The following is a 27,323-nucleotide window of genomic DNA, read 5'->3' on the forward strand; positions in this document are numbered from 1 at the left end:
CAGCCATGACTCCTTAATGGAGACTCTGTAACATTTTGAAGATTGCTTATTGTTTAAAATTATATTCTGAAAGATATTTTACTCGATAATGATATACAAAATATTTTTCGTTATAAAAATTGTAAAACAGTATAAAGATAAACACGTTTGCTTCAATAATGCTTTACAAAATCTTAATCGTTTACAGATATTAAGAAAAGAATTCTGGTACCTGTAGGTACCTAATTTAAGCGACTGGTATTTGCAACATTTATTGTTCTTAAAATTATCACTAAAAGTCACCTCGTTTTGAGATAAATAAGACAATCGATTTTAGAGACCAGCCATGACAATGACAATTTTCAAGATATCATGTTGTTAATAATTAAATTCTGAAAGATTTTTACGCTACAGATTTATAATATATTTTTCGTTTAAAAGCTGCATGGCAACAAAGACTTATGATTCTGGCCCCTCAAGTTCCCTTTTTTTACAGACCAATTATTTCGGAGCACCAAACAGTTGTAAAATATCAAACTGAACGAACATTTTTGCTTCAAAAGTTTTTGAGATACATGTATTCAAAAAAGACTTTGGTCCCAAAAGGTCCTTTGTGAAAGAGACTGGTCCCAAAATCTTTATAGTGATAAAAAAAAGGTCTCGTGATTTTGCACAATTTTTGTCCTACCATTTACAATCATATGTGAAAAATGAAAAAGAAAATCGGTTGGAAAGTTTTTGAGAAATCGCCAGTAAAAAATAATTGTACAATGTTAAAAATAACTGCATTAATAAGAAACAATATGAAAACAATGTCTTACGTTGGAAACGGAAGACTTTCATAATAACAAACTACATTGTAGAACAGGTTAGAGCATTCCTTCATCAGAATCTCTAGTCAGATGCTCTATCAACTGAGCTAATTGGTGTTGATTATCTAACTGGTTGGACCATTGCATATGCATTCAGTGAAACCTCATTATCTTTACTTGGATGGGACAAAAAAAATCTTTAAAAAAATGGTATTATCATACTTGAGGAAATAGTGCTCGGAAAATCCAGCTCTCATCAATATAACCAGAAGCGTGTTCAACAGAGCTAGCGCTCGCCAAAATTCTCTATACCCGCAATACAAGTTTTTGGCGAGCGCTCTCTCTGCTGAGCACGCCTCAGGTGTCCACCGTGTTTGGGTTACTGATTTATATCTGTATATTTTCTGTAACATTTTCTTTAGTTTGCCTACATTCTCATATCTTCAATACCTCATCAGAAAGATAACACATTTTCAATTAAAAAGTAGCGTTCATGCTGGTAACTTACAACCCATTATGTCAGGTAATTTACCACCCACGCTGAACCAATATAACTGATATATCAAACCATTTTTTTTTTTCAATTTTAAGATATCTTCAAACAATTTTGTTAATTGTTAATCTAAAACAACACAGAAATCCAAATTTAGACTTTTTATCATTGAAACTTAAAAGCTACAATATAATATGATGCTTTGCTAGCAGCATAGGACAGTACATCATCCTCACAAGCAAGTAAAAACAACAGTATTTTATAAAACAGATAATTATGTAACAGTTGCATATGATTTGTAAGCAATTTAAACAGAAAATATTCTAAATCACCCGATTGAAACTTCTATTCATTTTAATTCTTTTATTTAAAAAAAAAAGGAATAGGAATGTATGGTCATTAAGAACACAAAATCTCTCCCCTTTCAATAAAACAACAATACAAATGTGGAGAGGTTAATATATTATGTAACACATTCAGGGATATTGTGGTGTCATCAGTTTTAATGAATTTTATTGTTAAGGTGTTTAAAGAAATAACAAAAAAGTCCTATTGGTGAGACTATTTTCCATAAATTAATGTATCATTGAAGCTATGAATTATTATAAACTAAATCCAAGAAAATTGTTGCCAATGAATATAAATGAACCACTCTGTAACTATAGAGTTTTTAAAGAATTGTTCAGGTCTGTAAAAAGTTCAATCAATTCTCACTGACAGAACAAAAATAATGTTTAGTTAAGCTGTGGAGACAATAACCTCTCTTTAAAACAGTCTAAAACCTTCATAATATCATACAGAGAACAAACCACAATGCTTATAAGGGAGTTCATAGTACAACTCTACTGATTAGTCTATGTAGATAAACACAGTAGCCACTACCCCCCCCCCCCCCATTCCTTGGTTTACACTGGCTGAGACTGACCAGCAGTTACCCAGGCACAGCTTGTACACACAATATACAAACAAAACAACATATAGGATCATAGGACCAAGGCATTCGACAATAGAGGAGCTTTGACTGTCAGAAAAAATTATAACTATTAATCAGCAACTACGAATCTAAAATGTTCAAACATCAGGTACTACCAGTACTGGCGAAGCTATTTACTTGTCTTTTCAAAAGGACTAATGATATTTAGTATAAATGCATAGCACATACTAGTATTTGAGGTATATAGACATTCCATGATAATCAAAATAGCATTAAGTGTATATGATGCATGTAAAGAGACAGTACATTTTAACATAACAGAAGAATTTTGAAACTTTTAACAGCTGCAATTACATCATTTTTGTTTTTGGCTTCATCATCCATGCACTCTCTCTCTCTGAAAAAAAAAACCCACAACAAAACAATTGGGTTAACATTAACCCAGCTGTAATTTTATCAGAATTATGGTTATTTGGCAACATTTACCATCAGACAATAAATAGTAATTCAAGATTTAAAAAAATAACTGTATTGAATGAGAAAAAGTATGTCGCATGGCAATGCACTTAGAGACATCATCTAAACAAGGCAATTATTACACTAATGGTACATTTACTATAAGTAAAATAAAGTACATTTACCCAGTACCATTTCATATACACATGTACTATGTGTAGGTGTAAATGCATATAAAAATCAAAAATACTATCTGGTACTATAACAATGCATTTAGATCTAGCAGAAGCAGTATGGAAACTCACAAACAAAATGTGAATAAATGTATGCAACATTAAAAATATACATATATTGATTCAAAATACTAAAAGATCGGAATGTGTTGTATACGACTCGATGAATCGCGGAATGTTTAGACACCAGACCTATGTCAAATGCAATGAGTTTTGTTTGGTCTATTATGGTCCAATCAAATATTACCAATAATTATCTTAAAATCTTTGTCTCGGACAAAATTTGTTAAGTATAACAATATCACAAATACACACCAGGCTATATAATTCTCCAAGATCAGTCTCACATCTTTCAGTATTTCATGGCTTAACAGACATCTTACTGTTCCAAAAATACTGATGCTGACATTTAAAGTAAATACAGATATGGTTCATGTGGTTGAAAACTATATTTATTAGGACTCAAAATCTTCTCCTAGGTCAAGGGGATAAAGTTGTTACTCTTTGTCATCTTTTTGATGTGTTTACATTTTGTAAAACAGGACAATGATTTATGTCAGCAAAGAGAACTACATGAAGAAAAAAATCCCATAACCTCTTGATACACAGGAGCTGGCCCCTAACATCAAGTACTAGTAATCCACACACAAAATCTGTAGTTGTCAAGTCACATATTTAGTCACCTGTCAGTGATGTACATGTAAAACAGAGACCTGGTGCTATAGAGAAAGGGTATTTCATATACAGGAAATAGGAATAGGAATTCTTCTACAGCAATCTTTTTTAAATAAGCACAATTTTTTGTAAAGATGAACTGAATTTTGTTAAATGAAAAAAAGTTTTAGTATAAAATGATGATTTTTGTTGAAAAATAGTGTCTCATTTCTGGGAGAAAAATAATACGGAAGTACTTGAGCTCTTTTAGCAAAAAGTTCTTCCATGGTGATGCATACCAGTATAACATATAATATCTGAACAAAGACAAGTATTTTTTAGGGGTCCTCTTTTTTGTTTTTCTTCTCTTTCTTGTTCTTTTTCTTCTTCTTCTTTTCAGCCTTTCTTTCTTCTTTTGATTTGATCTTTGTTTCTTCTTTTGAATCTTCTACTTCTGAATCCTTTCTGCAGAAGTCTAAAAATATATATTGTCCATGATTCATTCTCTCGTGTACATTACCTGACTATAATGGATTAATGTCAGGGGTCAGGAAGTTTCCCTGCCCCTAAGGAAGCTACAAAGATATTTTGGTTGAAATCAGAGAGCGAGTGATAGCAATAAGTCACCTTGATGACTGAGGACCTATACAAGTCTTCAAGGATTCTAAATTGTAAGTTGATGGAACCAGATGACACAGAGTACAAACAGTAAATGTTCTCATATATATATATGGTATATAAATTAACTTTATATAGTACACTGTATTATCAGTAAACCTATCAAAAAACTTTCATTAAAACCTAGCTACTGGGATTTGTCTCAAAATGAATTTATCGTATCTTTCTTTACAGAATTTCAAAAGGCTGAAATTTTTGGTTGACAATGACTTTGATTAGTAGAATATTTCCCATGCCCATCAAAAACACTGTATTGATAACCTTCTACCAAACAATGTAGCACCACTTCCCCATGTAACCAATGTGTATCAACAATGGAATACTACTGCATGTACCATACATAACCAATACCCAGCCGACTCTTTTGAAATTTAATTCATTCTAATTTCATTTGTTTCATCTTAATAATACGTGCATCAATTCAGTACAAGATCTGTCTTCTAAATGGACAGTGTTTAGGACAAGGTATAGTTTAATATACATGCACACAGAAACATAAAGAGTATGTAAATCGAAGGCAGGCTAGTAACACCGGGCTTATATAAAACAAATTTTGTTGTTACATGTGATACACAAAAACATCCAGGTTTTACCATTTCTCTTGTTTTCAAAAATCCTAAAATGGGAGATTAATTTTCATAATTTTAAACAACGTGGTTTTTAAAAAAAAATTAACATATTAATTCAGATCAACATCAAGTCTGTTAATGGAGGTAGAATCATCAGTCAATGAAGCAGAAGACGAGCCAGTCTATGAAGCAGATATCACCAGTGCACCATTCTCACCTTTTTTTGCCAGTATTTCAGCAATGTCCCGATCTTCTTCTTCATATCTGTAGTTCATAAATAATAATACAATAGAATAATTATTGTGATTAACCCCCACAATGGATCATCACCTCAATCTCTGTGGGGTTATCCGATAAAACTCAAGAAATTGCATGAAGATAGAGTGTCTATAGAAATGGTGGTTGATACTTTTAACTCATTTTTAAAAGAATAATAGTGATAATCAAGATATCGACGATTAAAGATTCCAAGCCTTTCTGCATATTCAGTATAGCTTGGATACTGTTATATCCAGCAGCTAACCCAATTTGATAAAACTAAGAGAACTACACAGAGCAACATATGTATGTGTGGAGCAGCGGTGAGACAGAGTCGTGTGGTGTGTGGTGTGCTGACCTGATGCGGTCCTCATCCTGACAGTCCACAATCAGACTCCTCTGGTTGACTAGGTCCACTTTTTGCTGCAGCAAGCGTTCCTCCTGTTCTTTGTCCTCATCAGTTTTGTGATCCTCTGGAAACATTATCATAACATAATCACAACATTCAATCATGATCACAACATTCAATCATGATCATAACATTCAATCATTATCACTAGTTCCTATTCGAAAATATGCAGTATTACAAGAATCTAACTGCTTGATCAATGTACTTTCAACACTATAAACACAGAGAAAACCTAGCTCTTTCAACTACAAGTTTAGATAAATCAATGTGCAGTTATAAAGGAAATCTGAATGATGCTACCAAGGAGTTACTACGAAAGAAATCAGGGAGCGTCTAAAACAGGCTGGACCTGCTGCCAAATCTTAATCACTTTGTGAATAAACTTACTGTAGAATCATTTAATTTTGTGGGGGCCAATTTTAGTGGATTATTGAAATTTTGCTCATTCATATTAGTTTTCATCGAAAGTGTAAATATGTGGGTGAGGGCTATCCACGAATACCACGAAAAATTCTAATGATTCAACAGTAATCTCACCTGGTTTGTCCAGAAGTTTTCTAAGCTCTCTGTCTATTCTCTCCTGCTCATCCTCAAGTTCTTGTGCTCTAGATCTGTAACAAGTTGGTAGATATAAACAATGCTTACTCAGTATGTGTAGATGTGAAACGTTGGCATATTCTGACATTTGTCAAGTTTGCATTCTTTATCATGTGTAATACAGTAATTTCAATGTGCATATAACTGGTTCGATGATATCCACACAACTTAACGGTATGAGCAGTGCAATCTAGGTGTGCAAAGAAGAAGTACTACTATATCATTATTGTGTAGATGTGTACATTAAACAAACATCACTTCCATGTACAAGTATACTGGTACATGTATCTGTTTCGCTAACATCATAAGAACATACTTACATGTGTTTGACATCAGTTACATGTTCATGTAAATTTACTTAATTTAATAAGTATATGTAAGTGTACATCACTTAAGTGTATATTACTTGTAAATATGAAAATAACTACCATGCATTGTACATGGTGTAACTTACATGTATATTACTTAAAGATATGACCATTACTACAGGGTAAATCACATAACTACATGTTATTGTAAAGGATATAAAGATTATATTATGTACATGTAAATGATATAACTCACATGCATGTGGTATAAGCTACATGTAGATAACATTGCTTATGTGTAGACAATATAACAGACATGTAGAGGTAGATGATAATTCTTACATGTACATGACACAGTTACATGTACACAGCATAGGTTACATGTACATGACATAGGTTACATGTACATGACATAGGTTACATGTACACAGCATAGGTTACATGTACATGACATAGGTTACATGTACATGACATAGGTTACATATTCATGATAAATGTTACATATACATGAAATAGGTTACATGTTCATGAAATAGGTTACATGTTCATGATATAGGTTACATGACATGATATTACTTACATGTAGATGAGATCGGCCTCCGTGCGTACAAGTTCGTTCTTGTCATTGACCAGTGTGAACCATTCTATCATTAAGCCTTCATCTTCCTCTTCATGATCTGAAAAAACAGCAATATACCTATAGAGAGGAGCTAGACACTAGGATTTAATCTGTGTCCAGATGGCTGTTGAAGAGATGGCATTCTCTGGAATTTACAAAATCTTCAAAATCATTAATAGTGTGAATTCTATCACAGTCTCTAGATGTTCATCTTCAGCAATATGATGTTCTCACTTGTTTCGATAGGAGCCAATTGACAGATGATAATTGTCTCAGTGTTTTTTTCCTCACCATTACAATACTCTTATATGCGTGTTTCTAAATTTAATGCGACATGACATATTTACAATGCTCAAGGTTCTGCATTCAGTTCTATAGCTAGATTACATGACGTGACAGTTGAACATTACATGAGGTGACAGTTAAGCATTAAATGATCTGATATTTAATTACTTTGTCAGATGATATTAACAAGCATGAAGTGAGATGATATATAAGTATAAATGATCAGATATTTACCAATCAACCATCCACAGTCACTATTCCAAACAGAGACACTTTCTCTGTTATGGGGATAAAGAAAATAAAGGATTGTAATTTGCTTTTATTTAAAATCAGATTAATAGTAATACTTTTTTGTTTAGCTTCTTGAGAATTTTTCAGCTGCCTGATAGTTAAAGAATATAAGATTTACCCTGCTGGGCCTTTTGATTAGAAATTATTTTTAAGTTTTGGAAAATGTCACTCAAAATTAGTGCATATGAGGGTGACTTAAAATATGCTATTAAAAAATAAAAATTAAATAAAAAAAAACAGCAAGTGAGTGATCATATTTTATAAGAAAAATTTATAAAGTAAAAAGGTGTTGATAAATTTTGCATTTTCAATCAAACCAATCAGAAAGAGTGTTGTACAGTTCTCAGTTAACAGTAAGTGACATTTTTCAAAACAATTCTTTTTACACAAATCTCCAAACTGGTGCCATTAGAGTCACTTTACCCAAGAAATGTTCTATCCATAATGACTGGATTCTGGAAATAGGACAGCACTAATCTGCAAATGTTAGAGAATACAGCAAGCATTGGGTTAGAAGCCATTGGTGATTACATATGCAAGGTCAAGGAATGCATTTCCATTGATGTAAAAGCGGAAAAAGCCATGATGGTATAACATGCAAACAGATAAAAAAAAAAAGACCCCAAAAATCCAAATAACTGTCAGCTAAAGCTTGTCAACTATAGACCAGTCAACTCTAGCAAAGTCAACTAAGTCAACAGACTAGTCAACTATAGAACAAACAAGTAAAAAGAAGCCCAAGGGCCACATCACTCACCTGAACAACAATAGCTATAACTAATCAGAAAAGCTTAGACCATCTTTAGAGTATCAAAAACAAAAAATATTTAGACAACTTAGTTCAGTATATCTTGTTTATAAAGATTTTCAAATTGTTCACAAGATATACTTTAGTTAAACATCGAGCTCATTCTGATGTTTCAGATTTTGAGAATAAGATATTTTTAAGTTTTTTCTATTCCAATTTAAAAATTCAACAATTCCCCGTTTTTGAGAATACGGTTTTTTCTCGATATACTATTTTGTAAATATTTGACCCTCTTCCCCATTGTGGCCCCACCCTACCCCCAGGGATTATGATTTAAACAAACTTGAATCTACACAACATAAGTTACATAATTTCTGTCTGAATGGTTTTTGAGAAAAGTTTTATTTTTAGATTTTTCTCTATATATATATTCCTTTGTGAAATATTGACACATAACAAATTTTCAATAATTTTAAATTATCTCTCCTTTAAAGAGGACCTGGCTCTTTATTTGAACAAACTTGAAAGCCCTTTCCCTAAGGATGCTTTGCTTTGCACCAAGTTTTCTTGAAATTAACCCAGTGGTTTTGGAGAAGATGACAATGTTAAAAGTTTATGACAACAACAACCATCCAACAAAGATAACAACAACAGACAATATACAAATATTGATCAGAAAAGCTCACATGAGCCTTTGGCTCCGATAAGACAAAAACTTGTCAATTTTACACCTGTCACCAACAAAATCAAACCTTTCAATAAAAGATTCAGGAACTTGTGAGAATGACAGCTCTCAGTCAATAAGATGTAAAGCATGCATTTTGTGATTACAGCTTTTATACACAGCACAGTAAATGAAGAATGGTTGAATAGTAACCCTTTCTGATGGACTCCTCCAGTTGTCTGCCCCTGATCTCCAGATCTGTCAACCGATGGTCAATGTCACTCAGCTGCTGTTGGATCTCCTGAGGAGAAAGCCTCTTCATGTCCCCCTGCAATGTACACACATCATAGGTCAGCTGATTCAAACTTCAAATTTCAATCAGCTTTATCAAGGACTTTGTCTCATTACCAGTAATTTATTCATATTTTTAATATTTATTCTAATTTACTGGGTTTTTCTTTAATTTGTATGAAATCACTACTTCACATTTACATATAAGACTTGACTTTTAAACAATAACTGATACACAGTTATACAAGATGTATATTTCCCAAGATATGAACTTAGGAAATTCCTTTGTTTTGTTATCATTATACTGTTAAACATGAATATATGTCTTCTAGAAACAATAAAGTAACACAATGTATTAAGAAAACTGACATGGATCATATATAAAAGATTCTGATGGTTAATAGGGTTAAAAAAAATTAAAAAAATAATCCACAAAACACTACAGCTAATATCTTACCAGCACACAGATTTCAATACCTCCATTTACATCTATCCAAGAAATTCACATAAGCTTTTGATTGCATTTGAACAAACATCTATTCTTCAGTAATGTAATGACTATTTTATCAACAAAAACTGTATGACAGAGCAGGATTGTGCTTTTAGAGATTGATGAACAATAAACACTTACGAAGGTCTTGATCTCTGATCTGGGCCTGGATGATATTGGAGGTGAGGGTGCTGACATTTTCTTGGTGGAGACGAGTTTATTGGAGACAGCTGGGGAGAGGCCATGGTGAGATTTGAGCCCTGAGCTAGGACTCATTGGGGGAGGTCGAGGGGGTTTATCCTTCACCTTTTTCTCATGTTCATTATCATACAATTTGAAATCAAACTTTTTCCCAACAGAAATTATCTTTTTTTCTGGCTCAGATAATTTTGGTTCTTCCTTTGCAATTGAACTTGGAAGTATCAACTGTTTTGCTACACCACCAGCAGTTTTCTCGTTAGAATTGTCTTTGGTTTCACCTTTTTCAAGCTTAGCTTTTTCTGGGTCCACATATCCACCTTGTCTTGCTGCCTTTCGTTTCTCAGCTTCAATCTGCCATGCTGGTCTTTCATCCTTTTCTTTTGGCACATCCATAGACACTACACGTCTTGTATTTTCATCCTTCTTTTCAGAGAGCAAGTCAGCCGATTTTGGTCTTTCATCTCTCTTTTTCTTTCGCTCTTCCAATGCTTTTTTCCAGGCTGGTTCCTCATCACTGATAGTTAAATCTGTTTTAATTTTAGGTTTTTCATGCTCTTTTTTCTCACTAACAAATGTCTTCTTTCCAGCCAGAAAATCCACAGATTTGGCCTTTTCTGCTCTTTGAGCTGCTTTGCCTTTAACCTCTGTTGAGTCAAGACTTTTCACTTCCTTTCTGTTCTCAGCAGTTGTTTTGTTGGTCTGCCAATCAAAGATTTTCTTTTGTTTACCTTCAGAATTTGGTGATGTCACTTTTTTATTCACTTCATCCACGGAATCTTTCCTTTGTCGAATGTTAGCCAGGTTTTTCAGTAGACCACCCAGGACTTTTGGATTGTGCGGTTCCGGACTGGTGGGACTCATCAGCACAGCCACTGGCTCTGTGTCCTTGTCAGTGACACTTTTTTCATTTCCACCATCCTTGGATTTGGATGCACTAGAAAGTTTGAGACCATGAGAGTCACGTTTTGAAATGTGACTAAAAATGGAGGATTCAGAATCCCGCTGTTTAGCAGATACATCCTTAACTTTACCCTCACTAGTTTTAAGATGAAGTCCTGAAGGTTTTGTGTTATTGTCTTTATTTGCTGTTGACAACATATTTGGTGGCTGATTTTTAGGCAGAGGTGGGGGCGATTCTGAGTCTTGAGGAAGCTGTGTGGCTTCAGACAACTGTGACGGCTTCACTGGGGCAGAGTGTCTCACTGCAGGCTGGGGTTTGGCAGTGTCCATGTCAACTTTAGAAACAACACTTGCTTTTGGAGCAGAGGAAACAATCTTAGATTTAAATTCAAATTTTGGCACAGAGCTTCGTTTTTCTGGTTCATTTGAGCTTGTTTTAGATGTAGCTTGACTTTCTGTGGGTGATGTAATATTGCGTGCTTTGGGAACTGGCCTATGAGAATTCTTATCATCCTTAACCTTATCATCTTTGAGATGGCCATTAGAATATGAAACTTCCATTTTTTCTTCGTGTCTGTTGTCTTTGAATTTAGACTTGTTTTCATCGTTACTGTGATCCAAGAAATTCAAAGACTTTGCTTTAGTTGTTCTTGTTTTCTCCTGTTTTTGCTGAGATTCATCCTTAATTTCTTCCTTTTTTACTTGTTCACTTTTCTTGGCATCAGCTCTTCTTCTCCAGAAGTCTGGTTTCTTTGCTTCCTTAGTCTCCTGTTGCTCATGTTCAGCTTTTGTGATCATTTTTGTAGTAGGAGAGAGTTCACTTTTACGGAAACAAGCCCTGTGGTAGAGCTTACCGTTTTCTATATGCCGTTCCATTAAATACACCTTGTCCTTACAAATTCCACACTTATCACCCATGGACACTTGTTTCTCTTTTATCTTCAAAATTTAGAAAAAAAATTTAAATCAACAGCAAATTTCAGTTTACAATATGAATTAAAACACAAGATGAGGACTGGTGTCTTACTGGCGATTCATTGACAGCATTCAGAGTTTGGCGTTTGGCCTCCGGTCCTGATTTGTCCTCATTCTGGTGCCTCTTCACTGACTTCTTCACTCCTGGTCCTCCCACTACAATACACGTACACTAAAGCTACCAAAATCTACCTCAATCTTTTTAGACTGCTGTAGCACTACTAGGGCTTTGTTTCTTACACTACTTTGAATTCAAACATTTGTATGTCTTAATAATATCTAGGTCTCAAGTTGAACACTTGGTATATGTAAAGGCATCATTACAATGTATAAATGTTTGCTGCCCCTGTTAACAGTATATAGTTTTTTTTACAAAGGGATAAACCACCAGCATTAAGAAACTTACACGGAGGTTTGTTGTGGAAGTAATTGTAATACTGGGAAACGTATGTGACGACACTCAGTTTGTCGGGAACTCTGATGGCAACCATGTCCGGAGCATCCAGTAGTGCAGGAATCCCCAGCTCTCTGTCCGCCACTTCAAATGCCTGTAACCGTTCAGTCAGAGTAAAAGATGATGAATCAATACGATATATAAACAAATCATGGAGACCATGGGCCTCATCACTAACTAGCTACTGTACTCACCAGACTATTGTTCTCCAACACATTTTCTTTGGAAAGAGCATCATAGTCACTGCAATAAGAAATGAAGATAGCACGAGGTCCATCAATATTTGATGATATGAACAATGCTATCATAACAACACCTTCATTGATTAACAGCTGTTAATGAACAAACGAAAGCTTGTACCAGCATTCTATTTTCAATTTATTTTCAATTTTCTAGACATGAAATTTTCCCCAACTACAGAAAAGCTACTGTCTTGGAATGTCAATCTCTCAACCGGTGACAGCAATCATATTGCCTAAGAGAGAACTAAATTATTCCTGATCCACATGTCTGTGTTACAATATACAGTTACCGGACACTCTGGAATGTAGTTCATTATACTAATTAAAACCTGCTCTAAAGAATGAGTGTGGGTCAACCTGAACTGTATGTCAAAGACAGGATGACAGAATAGGCATTTTTTTTTTTAAAGGTGCTAGCAGGTTTATATCTTTCCTTTTCTTTTGCTTAAATCACATAAAACACAGGTTTCCTACTTTGATATAAGAGAGACCATATTTTAACGTATTGGAAACATGATGCATGTGATGTTTTAACTATTTCTATTTCTTAACTTGGTTATTTTGGGCTGTGTGTGGAATTGACTTCAGTAAGACATTGTTACACTGGGTCTGTTCCTCTCTGTCAGCTAGAACACTAGCCACACTACACGGTTTTGTTGCAGTGTGTCTCCACAAATATGCAAACTATGCAGAATGAATAAACAAGGTGACTAATCCAATAATAGACTTAAGTACATAAAGAGATTACTTGTTTTTTCAGCTGATTTGAGCTGGATTTTTATGTCATTCATAGTGTATTTAATCATAAATGATCAGAAGGATCTCTTATTATTACAACATAATTATGTATAAATCAACTTGACACTTCTTTAACATTAATTATCAGTTTAATCATGAGAACTCATTTTATCCTGTAATTTAGTAATGTGGAATCTTAAATAGAGCAAATGACTGTTACATATTTAAGTGGTTGGTATCCATATGTTTCAATTTCTACTGATACTGCAAAATACTGTAAAAAATGACTGCATGACAATGACGTACGTGATATCCTGCCCCCCCCCCCCCCCCCCCCCCCCCCAAATAAATGGTTGTGATACTTACATCAGGTCGGGTCGGTACCTATGGATGATTGCACAAAACGCCATGCCACTCTTCCATGAGGATGTCATGTTTACGACGTCCACATCCCGATAGCCATCCGCCTGCTTCTTGCACCATTGCTGCAGGGCTTGCACCTTGGTCCCCATGATGTGAAGTCCTCCCTGTGTATGTGACAGCTATCTCCTTCCTTCTGTGGTTACACACTTTTCCTTCAATGATATTCATACACACTCAAGAGTCACACATACCCAGGCTTAAAGAAGGGTTTTACTGGAAAGTCCACCACATTGTTAACCTTGTCTATAAACAATACTTCTGAAAATGAAAGTGCTTTCAATTCCATTTCTGCAGTTCACACTTCAAGTCAGTCCATTACCATTATACAAAAATATCCTTGAGCATATATACTGGTAGTAACTGACACAGATAAAATTCATGGGTTGTTGAAATATTTCACAGCATAATTCACATTCCCTCTGTGGTGCAGGTATTTAATCTTTGTAACAACCTGGACACTCATTCTCTGTCAAACATTAAGGAACACACATGTCATGCTAGCTAGCCTCCTTCTTTAACATTTCAGATCAGCCCACACTAATTTAAATGTTACACAGGTCTCATGAAATCTGCCAAGTAATTCTAAACAAATGACTTCTTATCACGTGCCTCACACACAATCAACTGCTGCCTTTGTGCTGTCACCAATGTAAATAAACAGCTAGGCTGGATGTGGAGCTGTTCAAATTGTTCAGATTGCCCACATAATATCATATCATTTGACAATATGTCAAATTAGATTTAACCTCCCACAACTTTAAAATTTTCTTTCTGTTAAATAAAGAACAGACAGCTAAATACAACAATGATCTAAATCCTTTCTTTAAATTGTAATAAAGAGCATATGACCTGCACACGATATGCTATTTCAGTATCAAATTGGTGACTAATATATCCCTCATATTGATAAAAACTTGGGTTTGTCTATGAGTGTCTCTATATCCTGAGGCCTTCATCATGTTTTATACTCCATAAACATGGCAATATAGTTATACACCATTAAAATGTTTGTTTTTATGGTGTTTAAAATCAATTTTATTGTTTGGCCCATTATCCTGGGATTGGTATTGTACATAAAAGATCTACAAACCAGTCATCTGAAACTAGTGTGTCGGTTTGAGCAGTCTTTGTTTCCACCACACGGATATTTTGTTATACAGCAGTAACAGAACCTATATACCCACTCAAATACAAGAAATTCTTTCCAGTCAATGTGCATGCATGGTCAAATTAAAAAATCCCACGCATAAAATATTTAAAGATCAATATAGCGTGCTAGTGACATAAGTATGTTATTGACACAGATGCAACATAGATAACATAAATTGTTCACATTTTTTGGTTTCCTTTTTTTTTTAAACAGGCTTCATACAAAAATAATTTACAAATAATTTTTTCTTTCGTGAAAAAACCAAGATCCTCCCATAATAATGAAATGATATGCATTCTTCGTCAATGCTATAGTTGCAATTGGTGAATTAACTGTGATTCTTTCTAGGACTTTACAATGTACATAATGTACATGCACATCTACGACCATGATATAGTTAATTATCAAACAAGGCATTGCAATCAATATTTCCTGACTGCCCTTATACACAAAACAGAAACAAAAGTAGGGGCTCTGTTAGTAGTACATTACTACTACATGTACTGTTGTACTAGTGTACAGTATGGGAAGTCATGCAGTGGTCATCGGCCCATACACCTGTGTATATATTATTCTATGTATGCCGCAGAGTAGCTGAGTGATTGATACATGTACAAATAAAACTGTCCCCTCACCTCAGTAGTTCTTCGTAGTCTGTCCATATCTCCCTGCATAGTCATACAAGTCTGCTGCAACCTGAAACAAGATGGTGGATAATAAATCAATGATCCCACTGATGTAAACCAATGCTGAGCTGTACATGTACGCCATCAACAGCTGGCACCTACGGTTTGATGAATAATATTACAACATTCATTTTTTTTATCGCCATCCTTGCATAAGTAACATGATAAAATATCAATAAAAGTTTTTTTAGTAATACCCTCAATAGACCATGCAAGTAAATTTAAAACATTACTACAGTAATTCCCCATAATGTAAAATATGTAAAACATTCCACATCACAAACTTAAAAAGGTCAAACTTCAACTAGCTATTTCACATACTCTGTAATTTAGTGATGTGTAGTAAAACAAGGAAGACTTATTTTTAAATGAAATAACTGTCTCTAATCAACACCTGTCTGTGAAGTGTACAGGTGAAAAAGAAAATGAATGTATGTTAATTGTTCAACACAGAAGACAAGAGTCAGCGAAGCAGACATTCACAGTACCTTACGCTAGGTATCCATACAGCACTCTCTCCTCAAAACAAGACCTATAGCTAGTACAAGTATACCAGTTGTGAACATTTAATATTTCCTTTTCACTGAGGGTTATTAACCCGTACTTGTGAAGTGAGAAGATAATCTGAATTACCCCCCTTTGTTGAGTGTTGTGTGGAGGAGGTATAAAATATACTGATAATAAAACCACATTATGGTCTATGGCCCTCCTAACCAACAACAAACAAATGGGCTAGTCTTGAAATCAATTACAAACAAAGCAATGTATATAACCTCCAGAGGGAAATGCCTGTAACAAACTAACTAACACTTCAACTTCACCAGATGACAATGAAGTTGTTAAGCACTGTAAAAACTTATGATCAACATGTTTATCTATGACTAAAGTGCCTCATTTAACCAGACTCTTCCTTTTTTTAAATTTTTAAACAATTCATTGAATTTGAAAACACTTTGACATTTGTTCGACTCAAGTGGACAGTTATAGTCTGTAAATAATGCATACAGGACAATATATGGATCTATAGATGTATCCACAAGATCATGCTTGCCAGGTACTTGTAGACCTGCGTCCCCATTAACAACATACTAGTAATTAGATTAGCACAACGCCTCTGATACATTTTTCTTAATTACCTCTCATAAATAGTACATGTACTCTACATCACTATTAATATTATATTTATATTTCCTTGTCAACACAGAATCAAAAATTCAATTCAAATTTTTTACTTGATCCTAATTGTGGGCTAATTAAAATTACCGGTACTAGGGATGTTAACGAGTACTCGCGTAATTGACTATCACTTAGACATCGATCATCGCCTAAAATTTTCTCAGTTGATTACTTGTAATAAAGTAAATAAAATTCAAAATCTTTTATTTCATTTTTCTTAATGCGGCAGTTTTGGGGCTACGGATGAAATAACAGTTTTCTTTTCTCATCATGTTTGATCTGTATCTTGCATTCTGTTCCATTGGTGTCCTCTGGCGTATTTTTTAAGTGGTTGAAAATTGATCTTTTTTATATACTTAGGCAGTCTGAGATATGTTCTTGAGGAGAACAATTTCTGTTTCTTGTAATCAGTTATTTATTGGATTAGATGTTTGTATAATCAAAAATTTAATCGGTTTGTTCCCGTTTTGCACACATTTGAAAATTAGGTATCAAAAAATTGTGTGCGAAACGGGAATTTGACCAGGTGAGATAATTGCTTAATTGCTATTGTCTATATCACAGTTCCTGTAAGGGCAATTGACAATGAAATAAATAAAACATATCTACTCGCAATTGATATTTACATTTATTTTATGTTACAATATAACTTGCATAGAAGCACATTTACATAATAATTGACATCCATGTTCTGGAATTTAATTTTAAACATCGATTTGGTCATCAACAATTTCATTGATTTCTTTAAACAAAAAAGATTATTGCAAAAATGTTGTGCTTTTGTTTATCTTCCTGCCTTTAGGAAATACATTTACACGCTACAAGTTTGAAGAGAAAACATCATATATTAGTATTTATTTATTGCTTTTGCTTACATTAATGGAGGAAATGTGTCTAGTGAAAACACTGCTAATTATTTTTCATTTATGCTGTGGCTTGAATAATCGAAGAGAATACTATTAGACAAATTAATGTATGACGATATGATGATAAATAGGCAATTTTATATACTTCAAAAACTGAAAATATTTTTTCACAAAACCTATCAAATGTAGACCTAATTCATACATTTTCAACCTTCTTCAGTTTGAGGTATATCGAATCAATATTTAAATTATTATTTTTGTCCGAATTTATTGAGCCGCTGATTTGAAAATTGACCCGCAATATACTAAAGCGGTGATGTCGATCATAAGATCTACTGTCAAGGCTGCTACTTCGAAGATTGAAATATTTTGTGATAAAGGTCTGTTTTTTTTCATAATAATCTTTCTGTTGATACCAAACAACCAATTATAAACATGCGATTTACATATTTTGCATCTACAATGTAAGTTGTAAAAAGAGACACGGACTACCCCATATGACTGTCCGTGTAGTTTTCCCCTTTATCATATAATTATCCACTGAATCAGCTTCCAATTGGCCCGGGACCAGCAATTTTTCCTCAATTCATCGAGTTTTATATTTAAAGTAAATGGGCAAAAATGTAAAAATCAAATCATCTTATCCTAATTTTTCTTATCAGTGAGCGGAAATTTAAGACTAAAAATATTAATTTGATCTTTATTTTATCAAATGAAAAAATTGTAATAGTTATTAGTCTAAAACACAACAAAATATCTATATTCTTCTTGTTTCATGGCGCTGATGAATGAATGATAAAACACAAGTAAAAATCCAGGTAAAATCTTTGACTGAAAGCAGACTATAATTGCTATCACAACACAATTCACACCTATTGATCTATACCCAATTATCAAATGTGTGCAAAACGGGAACACACCATTTAATCATATCAATAATTATCTCAAGGTGATTGTTTTTATAATCATTAATCTTTGATTGGTGATTAGGCACAAACAATTAACATGGAAATGCATGGTCACATTTGATTTGCCTAAGATGATATAAAGCTCAATTATGTGTAAGCATCACAAGAAACAAGGAAAAGCCAGGACATTTGCTAACAAATATTCTGATAAAATACTTTTCAATTGATTTAAAATCAAATACATTTCGTACATATTACATATACTAGTATCATAAGTTTTTCAATGTTTTTTAGTTTAACATAAGATGTATGTGACAGTAGCATTATTTGGTTTGAAAAGGAAACACAGTTTCAAATAAATGAACGAGTACTCGACTACCGTTCGACTAAAGCCCCCGTTCAATCGACTAGGCCAACCAAGTAAATTTGACATCCCTAAAAATTACCTTAAAAAACCCCTTCCCCTTATGAAACAAAGTAGTGTATCAACTCTTTCCTATTACTTCCCTTCTGTGTTTAAGTTGGAAATACGTGTACCTTTTTTCTAAAATTAGTGATACTGGACTATCAAGAGTATCATGAGTCAGACCTGGGAGCTACAGTGCCATCCATTGAAAAATTTGTGTATTTATTAGTACCATTAAATTCTTCATGCAATTTTCTACTGATATCGTCTCTTTACTTGCCTCAAATTTTCTCTGGAATAAGCATCCGACCTTGGAAAATGTAGTATGTTAAATTTGCATTGAGATCGAAAGTCACCATTTTTACATGTGAACAAACAGCACTACTTCACTTTACTGGGCTGGTAATGGTGCTTGAAAGACTATTAGAGGCAAGTAAAGAGATGCTGAAGTTCCAGTAGGGAGAACCACTTTGACGTTGAACACCAGCACAGCACCTAAGGTCCAGGACTACAGCCCTGTAAGGAGTCAATGGTGGATTTAAGGGAGAAAATGAAGTCTACAATAGAAAATATATACCGTATAACGGGTATTTTTTACGTGCTGCTTATATTTACTTAATTTTACAAGTTTTATAAATACGTAAAAATTAAACGCGTAAATTTTCACAGAAGTAAAAAAACACTGCACGTAAATTTTCTACATCGTATGTATGAAAGTAATGTTCATGACCTTCAGCTCAGTCCCTGACGGCCGTACCTGTAGGTATATTTGAGTGTTTTTGGTCACATGGTGTTAACAGTTCAGATCTTTCTATTCAGTCTTGAGTATTTTTCAAAACTACGTATAATGCCACGTTAGTAGCTAGATGTCTTTTCTGGTTGGGAGAGAAAGAAATAGAGAGAGAGAAAAAAAAAATTGAAATGGAGTTGTCTTTCTTTTTTTCCCGGTAAATCGAACTGAGACGAGCACATGGTGTACATCAATGATGATACCCAGATAAATAGGAATAAGTAAAGCGTATATCACATATGAAATAAAGGTAAATGTATAAACACAATCATAAATATAAGGAATCGTTAACAGAAAAACGATTATCTAATTTGTATATGTGTTAACTGTAACAAAGTCACGGTGAAAATTTCCCCCCTTTTACCACAGATGATTTTAATTTTTATGGACATGTCCAATTCGTAAAAAAATTACGTGTAAAACTTCAAATCACCCTATTTTATGACAAATTCGTAAAAAATCACAGCAGTAAAATTACCCGTTATACGGTATGATCAATAGTAAATTTTATCCAGGATCTATAAAAACAATGTTAGAAGTCTGCCAACAAATGCATAATTTTGCAAGATGATTTCTTGTAGACCCCACGTTTTCATTGAAAAATCACCAATTTTTGTAAAAGTGCGCATGCGTAGACTCCGAAAACGGAGTCCAAAATGCTTGCAGAAATTCACTTCCATTGACTCCGTTTTGGGATTCCAACTAGACTAATAAAGAACTCTTTGTGAGAAGTATAAGGTGATATAGGGTTGGACAGGAGAAGAGTAATACTTAGCGCAGCGAGCGGCAGGCAAAGCCCGCCTCCCGAAGCAAGGATTAAAGGTAACACGTATATATAAAAAAATCAGTGAAAATGAGAGTTCAATCTGGGGTACTCTGTGCTAAAAAAAATTCTTCCAGCCCTGGGCGCTGCCAAATTGGCTGCCATTTTGTTTTTAAAAAGTTTGTTCGATCATAGATTGACTGACACTTATCGATGTTTATTGCCCCTAAATTTGATTAAAACTTTCCAATGTTTCAATTGAAGGTAATTTTAATTAAAAGAAATTAAAATGAAAACCAGATAAGTTTTAATTATAGTGCTTTAATCAAGAAACAGGACTAGATCTATGTATGTCTTATCAAATTGTCAGATGGAAAATAAAAACATTAACATCATGGAACTGATCTTTTAGATGTACTGAATAAAGTATTCAATTTTATTACCAGTAGTTTACATATGAATTAATTTGATAACCAATGAAAGAGGAAATTTTAAAAATTTGGAATCACGTAACTCTCTTCGGCTATTTCCAAACAAAACTTGTATGTTTTACGCTTGATACATGATGTCATAATGTACACTAACCACGGGACGTTAAGTTAAACATTGGCTAATGATTTGAGTGGGCAACCAGGTGTTTCAAATGAATTTTGTTCTACAAAATCAAACTGGGCTGTGTTAAATCTTCGCTCGGTTCAACGTCACACTGTTTACATATTATTGTTCACTATACTCTGTCTCGAGTTTTTGCTTCCACCACTTTTTGCTTGATATTTCAATAATAGTAAATACCTTTGTGCTCAAACTACATTCATCCACTAATATAAAAAATGTCCAGATTATCTGTTTTGAAACGCCCCCTCTACCGCTTCAGGTTTCAATACACATCCCGAAATTGAAAGTCTACGGAGATTTTGCATTGCAACAGCCATTAATAAGCCCGGATGATAACGTTAAAAATTTGCGCGATGTATTCCGAGTGTATTCCGAATGGAGAAAAGATGTAAACATTCCCCATTATAAATCTCCGTAAGGAATCTGTTTTCGTTCCTGTGAATTTTTCTGAGTGGAAAGGGATAATTGTTCAATGAAGATATCTTGGATATATTCCCTTTTAACGATTTCAACTGTATTTCTTTCACAGGTATGTGTAATTTTATTAAAAATCACCAAAAAGCGATGGAAGCAATAACTTTGGACAGACTGTAATAAATATATGAATTTTGCATATTTATAAAATTATGTTTTATGTACATAAAAATATTAAGATTTTGATGTACTTAAATGAAAATTTTAAAATATGCAAAATTCATTGCAACTTTAATAGTAAAAGAATATAATTCCTTTGTAAGTTTGTTGGTTTCTTATATCCTCGGAGGTCCATGAGTCGTTACCCTAAGAATGTCGGTCATTTTAATCACTTTATTAAAATTGTGACACTAAATTATTTATAACATACCTAAAGCACTTCTATTTCTGCGTAAAACTTTACACTGTTTTCATTATTTTTTTCATTTCATAAATAAATAAGTGGGCAGTGAAAGCACCAATGAAGCGGAGACGGCCATTTTGAAACCTGGTCCTAGAGTCGTGACGTCAGATATAAACAAAACTATAAGGCCAAAGCAATCTAAACATTCGTTTATAATGGACAATACTAACAACAATGAATTGCACAGTATAAAAAATTATGAAAATACATTTAACAATATTTAAAACTCTATTTAATTATAACAAATTGAATAATTTAAATAAACAGTAACACAATAAATCTATAAAAATAATGGAACAAATTTGATAACAGTTAATACATGTAAATCCATCTTTTGAATTGATATGTTCTATTTATAAAGTATAATTGACAACAGATTTAACAATGCAATATTGGATAGTTGTATTAAAACAATATGATCACTCTTCTGTACAGTGAGGACAGAAGAAGGAGTCATTCCTCCTAACAAATCTGACAGGTGAGCAGTAAATTAAATGAACCCAGTGGTTGCATCTGTCACATTGTGCCCATTTAGTAAACACTAAAGAAACACAATTTCTGATCTGTTCTGGCTGCCATCTGTGACAAATGCAACAAAGCTTTGACGGATCAATGTTCTCAGTGTCACTGTCTGAATCAATGATGGCATCATCGGAAATCAAATTTATAGCCGATGGTCCTGGTTGTTGAGTCTCGTCAACAAAAACAATTTTCTTCTTAGGTTCAGCTTTCTTCACACTAGTTGACTTTCTTTTCCCATGTGATCCTTTCTGATTTCTTTCATGCTCCACCATTTTTTCAATTACTCCATTAGAAATTTCCTTCCCTGCCACTATCTTACTCAATGTTTTTCTCTCCTTGGTAACTGGCTCACTCTTTATTTCCTTCAAGTGTTTCTCTTTGTTCACTAATTCCATTACAAAACCTCCATTATCTTCCTCATTGTCTAAATTTTCCGCATCTTCATGTGTATTCTTTTCACTTGGTGTTGTGTTTGTAATAGGGCTAATTTGTTTAAACACCTCTGCTGGAGCCAGATATTCCATTCTGATCGCTTCAGGATTCAAAGGGTAGATACCTGATTTCCTGAATCCTGACTGAATATTTTCTGGAGAAAGTGCTCTAGTGTATGCCTTGCCAGCAACCTCACATACATTGTATCTGGTAATGGTAGCAGAGGACTCCCTCATCAATTTGTGGCACAGGTTGTTGTATATTTTCTCCAAGGGACCATAGCAAGAGACATCCATGGGCTGCAAGATGTGACTAGTATGTGCAGGTAAAATGAAGATAATTATGCCCTGCTCTTTTGCCCATTCTATCAGATCAACAGAAACATGGGAGCGATGTCCATCCAAAAGTAAAAGAACCTTTTGATTGTCACTTCGTGGTACAAACTTCAAGAAATGGTTTTCTAAATATTCGCGGAATATAACACCATTTGACCAACCTGTTTCACTCACAGTCCCACTGGTTCCAGGAGATGCCCCATTTAATAACTCTGGTCTCATCCGCTTCCCTGGGAAAATAAAAAATGGTGGTATGGCAACCCCACTGGCACTTCCTCCTCCAAGAATGGTAATAGTTTTCCCCCGACCAGATGTGACAGCCTGTGGGCAGTATGTTGAATCACTCACAACTGAAGGGGGTTTGTGATCAATTGATATGCCCTTTTCATCTACATTGTAAATCAAATGAGGCTTGTCATGCATGTTGTGTGTTGAAAGGGTTTTTTCAAGATTCTTAAAGTACCCAGCAACTGTTTCTTTTGATGCCATCTTCGCTCGGGCATGTTCAAGCCCTCTTGGCTTTAACACTTTTAGTTCTGGCCATCTTTTAAGGAACCCCCTCATCCATTTCATGGTAAATGGTTTATCCATAGTTCTCTTCCCAAGGTGTACAGCATACTCAGATGCAATATTTACACACTCCTGTCGGGTGTAACCATACCCATAAGCTGCCATCGTCTTAAAATGTTGAACTAGGTTTGCCTCTTCAAAGCATTCCAGCACTGGGCTCTTCCCAAAAACTGCTGTCTCAGGATCCACTTTTTGAAGAACTCTATCTCTTAGAGTGGTGTCTGGCACTTGAAATATTTTTGATGCCTTTTTCACTGACATTTGATTTTCTTTCACCATTCTATAAGCATTTGTTAGAGCTGATGGAGAATATAACCTGTATGTTTTCTTTTTTGACGTGGGATTAACCTAACAAAAACACAAAAACAAAATAAAAAGGCTATAAGGAACTTTACTTCTTGTAACTAAAAATTATCTTTGTTTGGCCTTAAACATTCCAATCAGATCACATGACTTTCATTGACTGGATGTCAACAAAGGAGACAACCCCTGTTATATTCTTAAATTTTGGGTTTAAACGTGTATTTGACCATTTTCATTTGTGACTTTATTTGGTATTAAGTGATCTTAGCAAATAGTTGAAGATAAAAATTAAAATAAAAAATATTACCTGTTTTGACCGCATTGTCGGCTGCTGTATAGTAAAAAGTGACGTCACATATCGTAGTAAATTTTTTCTCAAGAAATGCGCAGCCTCGAACCAAATCTCGCGAGATACGCGAAGAAAACAAAAGGGACACGACTCTAGGACCGTGACGAATTTAGGACCTCCGACGATATGTGTCAATCATAGTTCGAATTTCCTACGACAAATTTCACATTACCAATATATATAACAAGGATAAATCAATAATCTACCCAAAGCAATATTGTGATCAACATGTATGCGTAAAAAATACACGTGTAAGAATATAACGTTATACATTGTACTCACAAACTTTCCCGTCACTTCTGCTGTTTAAAATTAGTCCCAATTTTTTTTTTTAAAGAAGTGAACTAGACAAAGGGGACTAGTTTCTCGGTATGCACAAGGTAAACTAAGTCCCAATCATAGCGTTTTCACTTTACCATTTTATATCATGGGGCACCTGTCAATATGAATGTGAATAAAAGTACGATATTATCGACTTTGGTTTTGTTCATTTTTAACAATAATTTGGCTCAAGGAAATTTTCTAGTCAAGTCTTCCATCATACTAGGTGGAAACTAGATTGGGGATCAACAGAATTCAATTTATTAGGTATTTATTTTTCAGTTGATCTCAATAAAATTGTTGACTTAAATTATGATAAACAATTACCAAAGATACTGGCATTGATTCAGCAATGGAATAGTCGAATTCTCACTCCTATTGGAAGAGTAACCGTAATTAAGCAAAACACTTATATTGCCGAAGCTCAATCATCTTTTTATCTCTTTACCAAACCCCAATAAAGAATTTTTGTCATCTTTGACCCAAGAACTAGATTTCTATGGAAAGCCAAGTGTGATAAAATCAAACGGGAGGTTGTTACCCAAAAATATGTTAATGGTGGACTTAATATGGTCAATATTGATATTTTTTTAGTATCGTTAAAAAGTTCCTGGATACAAAAGCTCCTTAGAGGAGAACAATCATGGATTCATATTTTTTATGCAATATATGGTGACACTGCTGTCAGAAAAATTCTGGATTTTGGTGATGATTTTATTAAGAAACTTTTAGATAAGACAACCAACAACTTTTGGGTTGATGTTTTAAAATCATGGCTGTATGTACTGGCATCTTATATTGGTAACTTGCAAAATTCTTACAAGGTTACTTCATCTCCTGTATGGTACAATTCTAAGATAATGATTGTTAAGAAAAGTTTGTTTATAAAATACTGGTATGAAAAGGGTGTAAAAACTGTTAATGATTTCTTAGATGATAATGGAACTTTTCTACCGAAAGAGATGTTTGAAAACAAATTTAACATTAGTCATGTATGTACAATGGAATATAATAGCATTATAAGTGCCATTGCAAAGTTTTTAAGACTTTTTAGTATCACCAAAGAAATGTATTGTTATACTATTGGTCCAGTTATACCATTGTATTATGAGCCATTGTTCTTTTATAAAAAAAAAAATGTACCAATATTATCTATAAAAATATTAACACTAAAGACAAAACTCCAGCTTCTGTTGTCAGATGGAACTCTGAAATGTCACTTAATGGTTATTTAGAAAAAACCACCAAAGATGTATTCAAACTATGTTTTAAAGTGACCAAAGATTCTGCTGCTCAATGGTTCCAGTACTGTATAGGATTTTACACAGAATTCTCCCAGTAAAAAATTATCTGAAGAAGATAAAAGGTACTGATAACGATGATTGCACATACTGTGGGAATTCTACTGAATCTATTGAGCATATTTTTGTTAGTTGTTCCCATTCATTAGCTATGTGGAATCAGTTTAGTATTCACATTTATAATACTACTTCAGAAAGAGTTGGTTTCAATATATCAAATGTCATTTTTAGCCGGGCTCTGCTGAAAGCAGAGTCCTGGCTATAGGCAGGCAAATCGCCAATGTTACTATAAATAGCACAAATAAACAAAAAACCAAACAGCGTCAAGGTAAAGCTTCCGCTATTCCAAATAGTTACACAAAGAGCCACGTTTTGTCAAAAGTGTTGGCATTTTGTTTCTTTTTTTTAATTTCTAATGAATTGTCTATCTTTTTTAGTTTTCTTATTAATAACGTGTTTTTAAAACATTACTATGCATTTTGGACACGTACAATACGCATGAATTTCCATGAACTACTTTGCTGCGCGATGAAGAAACGGGGATTGAATGAGAGAGAGAGAGAGAGAGAGAGAGAGAGAGAGAGAGAGATTTTTTTTCAGTCTTTACTACACAATATGCATAAAGACACACCAAAAGAGCCCGGCTTTCAGTACTTCAGTACTTTGATTGGAAATTGTACTCATCTGGATACAAACATGGTTGTGAATTTCCTTATTTTATATGGAAAACTATTCATTTTTGGGAGTTGATTTTTAATCAACTCTCCTATGCAGTCACTCGGACAAACCGAAAGTGAAACAGTGTTTGGACCTCAGCACAAATCATTGCTCCTGACAAGACTTAGTTCTTGAAAATAATTGATGAATTCGATGTAATGTATGCTAAAGCATTGTTTTACAAGTAAACTTATTTACAAATACCTTAAAAATAGTCAGATTTTAAATGGTACGAACAATTTAAATATTTTTTGTAGTCGTATGTATTCCTACGCCAGAGTTCAATATAGTCTCGTTTAACTCGACGCTCGGCTGTCTCCGTAAACCCTTGTCGGAGATTTACGGTGTCAGCCGAGCGTTTGATTGAACGAGACTAGACTTCAATATTGCTTGGATCCATACAATTTTCGAGAAATATTTTTACCAGTGAAACATAGTTTGATTGAATTAATTTTATCTTTAAATATTATTTAACATGATGTTCTAGTCGAAAAAGTTCAAAAATTCATATTATAAAAATATGCGTAATTCAAAT

General features: G+C 33.9%; 2 protein-coding genes across 8 annotated transcripts; both read right to left on the bottom strand.

The window, feature by feature from the left end:
* Positions 1-1,430: 1,430 nt before the first annotated feature.
* LOC128165511 (F-actin-monooxygenase MICAL3-like) lies at positions 1,431-24,810 on the bottom strand. Of its 7 annotated transcripts, none has more exons than XM_052830136.1 (13): positions 24,732-24,810; positions 15,487-15,547; positions 13,645-13,853; positions 12,493-12,541; positions 12,251-12,392; positions 11,897-12,000; positions 9,910-11,808; positions 9,201-9,315; positions 6,961-7,057; positions 6,013-6,086; positions 5,425-5,539; positions 5,026-5,072; positions 1,431-4,036 (listed from the first exon to the last, which is right to left on the bottom strand). In XM_052830136.1, exons 3-13 carry the CDS (start codon positions 13,788-13,790, stop codon positions 3,900-3,902), a joined length of 2,925 nt encoding a protein of 974 aa, XP_052686096.1. In that variant the 5' UTR covers positions 13,791-13,853; positions 15,487-15,547; positions 24,732-24,810; the 3' UTR covers positions 1,431-3,899. The 7 variants fall into 7 exon arrangements, 6 of the variants coding, with proteins under 6 accessions (XP_052686096.1, XP_052686100.1, XP_052686095.1 ...); XM_052830140.1 differs by having other exon boundaries at positions 13,645-13,959; positions 24,732-24,800; XM_052830135.1 differs by lacking the exon at positions 24,732-24,810 and adding an exon at positions 16,026-16,552.
* Positions 21,823-24,556, bottom strand: LOC128165512 (uncharacterized). The gene has a single exon (XM_052830142.1). The coding sequence runs from the start codon at positions 24,074-24,076 to the stop codon at positions 22,358-22,360; it is 1,719 nt and encodes a 572-aa protein (XP_052686102.1). The 5' UTR covers positions 24,077-24,556; the 3' UTR covers positions 21,823-22,357.
* Positions 24,811-27,323: the final 2,513 nt, after the last annotated feature.

Source organism: Crassostrea angulata, chromosome 10 (assembly GCF_025612915.1).
Source record: "Crassostrea angulata isolate pt1a10 chromosome 10, ASM2561291v2, whole genome shotgun sequence".
Classification (NCBI taxonomy): domain Eukaryota; kingdom Metazoa; phylum Mollusca; class Bivalvia; order Ostreida; family Ostreidae; genus Magallana; species Magallana angulata.

Coding starts and splice junctions, on each gene's coding strand:
- LOC128165511 (XM_052830136.1), bottom strand. CDS start 13,790: ATGGGGACCAAGGTGCAAGCCCTGCAGCAATGGTGCAAGAAGCAGGCG. Junction 12,001..12,250: donor CTTCCACAACAAACCTCCGT/GTAAGTTTCTTA, acceptor CGTGTATTGTAG/TGGGAGGACCAGGAGTGAAG. Junction 7,058..9,200: donor GGAGGAGTCCATCAGAAAGG/GTTACTATTCAA, acceptor CTGTTTTTTCAG/ATCATGAAGAGGAAGATGAA.
- LOC128165512 (XM_052830142.1), bottom strand. CDS start 24,076: ATGGTGAAAGAAAATCAAATGTCAGTGAAAAAGGCATCAAAAATATTT.